This window comes from Anneissia japonica, unplaced genomic scaffold (assembly GCF_011630105.1).
Source record: "Anneissia japonica isolate Jap-2015-1 unplaced genomic scaffold, ASM1163010v1 scaffold287782_len627234_cov183, whole genome shotgun sequence".
NCBI classification, from domain to species: Eukaryota; Metazoa; Echinodermata; class Crinoidea; order Comatulida; family Comatulidae; genus Anneissia; species Anneissia japonica.
In genome coordinates, this window is record NW_022695201.1 from 63,531 (window position 1) to 65,688 (window position 2,158).

Genomic DNA, 2,158 nt, shown 5'->3' on the forward strand with positions numbered 1-2,158 from the left:
TGTCTCAAATTATGTCAAAGTGTCAGGCGTTTATTTAAAAACTGCAGTTCTATTCTATACCATCGAGACATACGTGGAACATCATCAACTACATCAATCTGATATAATTATTAACAATATTTTTTACGACATGAAATTTAACCTCTATCTAATTTTCTGATGATACCATTCATTTTTTCCAGCTGAATGATAAATTAGATAATTAGAAATATTTCAGAAAAAATTGCTTCCATATTTTATAAAATCTTTTTTTTTTTTAATTTTTGCTTTGCATAACGATTCTTCATTTAGTTAATGAATTTATCAATAATATTTATTTTTTAATATAGGGTCTGGTCTTGACAAAGCACCGAAGTATTCGGAAAGCACACATGACGGTGTATGCACCCAGTACTCCTCAGCTGATTGTGAACGTTACTAGTTGGCTTGGATCATTATCTAATTGTTTGATCAACATTTAACATTCTGACTGCCAGGGGTTTGAAAAAGTAGTACCAGCCACCGCCAGACTTTTTCGCAAATTTTAACACTTTTCCAAAGCCTGTTGAGAGTGCGTATATGATCAGATTGACATGCAGTGAATACTACAAGAACAATTTAGCTTTACAATGTTACCAAACACTGTATTCTAATCACAATCTGTGACCCGTAAGAGTAAAATGAAAATGACTCACTTCTGGACATTTACGCAATTTCGCACAAGGAAGCTGAGATAATCGCGATTTTGTGAAAGTAAATCAATACCGCTCTACGCTAATGTAAGCAAACAAATAGTGAAATACTTACGGTCCAGACTGTATATAGTGCTAAAATTGTTAGTACATGTCGGTAATTACCTCATCTATCGGAATCCGTAAAAAAAACTGAAACACAGAGATATCTGTGTTTGGCGGTCAAGTGTTGTGTTACCACGGGCAGAGTGTTAATAATATTTACGCCATTCTTACATAGCGCATTCCGCAGAGAAATCCTTAATGCACTTACAACAAAAAACAAAAAGCAGTAAATATACATTTTCTCATGTTTAAGTATATTAATATTAAGATATCATAATATTAGAAATACTTTATTGTGTATAAATTTGTTAATCAGTTTAAGATATTGGAAAATGAACCCAGTTTTTAATTTTCGCTTTTTTTGTATGGTCAACTTACACACACAAGCTAATAGTATGTATTAGAGAATATGATAGTTATTTTTTTAATAATTAAACTATAAATTAATGGAAACTTTGTGGCCTGGTCTGTCTCAATTTTGTTTGATATATTCTGATAAACTTTATAAAAAATCTGAAGAATGTTTTTACTGCACCCACACATGCAGAGTTCAATATATTAATATATATTATTTTAAATTATTGTATATTCTTAGAAATGCAGCTTCAGAATTTTTATATAATCTTCCTATATCCTGTGCATTTGCCACTGATTATTGACACGCATAAGTGTTTTCCCACTAAGAACTTTAATTACAGTAATTATTTGGGACAGGGATAGGTAGTAATTGGAATTGGGCCAAAATTTACAAATGTTTATACCATAAAATTGGCAATTGGCACACAATGAATCATTATTACAGTGAATCCCATTTTACGGTTTTTTGTTTTTTTTGTTGACAATTTAGGTTTTGAATTATGAACATTTCTAATTGTATATTTAATTTAAGTTTTCGATATATCATGTTTAGATGGAATTTTTTAAAAATAGTGCACTACTACTGTAATAACGTTGCAGTTTAGATATCAGAACGTTTTTTTTTTTGTACGCTTTTATAACCTAATTTCTGAGGACATGAGGTTTAAAACGTTGCTACAATGTTGTGGTAATGTTATTCTTTTACATACTAAGCACAACATTCAAAACGTTCGCGAATGTTATAGTAACGTTTTGTAGCAACATTTTATTTTGTGTGTCTAATTTGTAAATAAAACTTGTCATTTTAGTTTATGTTCTGTATTTAATTTTGAATAAATAATATTATATTATACAATTGAAAGTGATACAGTATGTTCATGCATGGGTGAGAGGAATTTTCATGTACGTGTTACTCTAATTTTGTAGTGTCTGCGATTTCGGAGTTTTGTTTTGCGTACCATACCCGAAAACTGCAAAATCGGAGTTTCTGTGCCCGGCGCAAATAGGGCCTACACCAATTTCGA

At 30.8% G+C, this 2,158-nt stretch overlaps 1 protein-coding gene across 1 annotated transcript in view; it reads left to right on the forward strand.

Moving 5' to 3' along the window:
* Positions 1-1,946, forward strand: part of LOC117101429 — a gene marked incomplete in the record, with an annotated part of 7,530 nt that extends 5,584 nt beyond the window's left edge. The window contains 1 exon segment of the mRNA XM_033241402.1: positions 330-1,946. Within this exon segment, the coding sequence (XP_033097293.1) occupies positions 330-421 (92 nt within the window).
* Between the last annotated feature and the right edge of the window lie 212 nt (positions 1,947-2,158).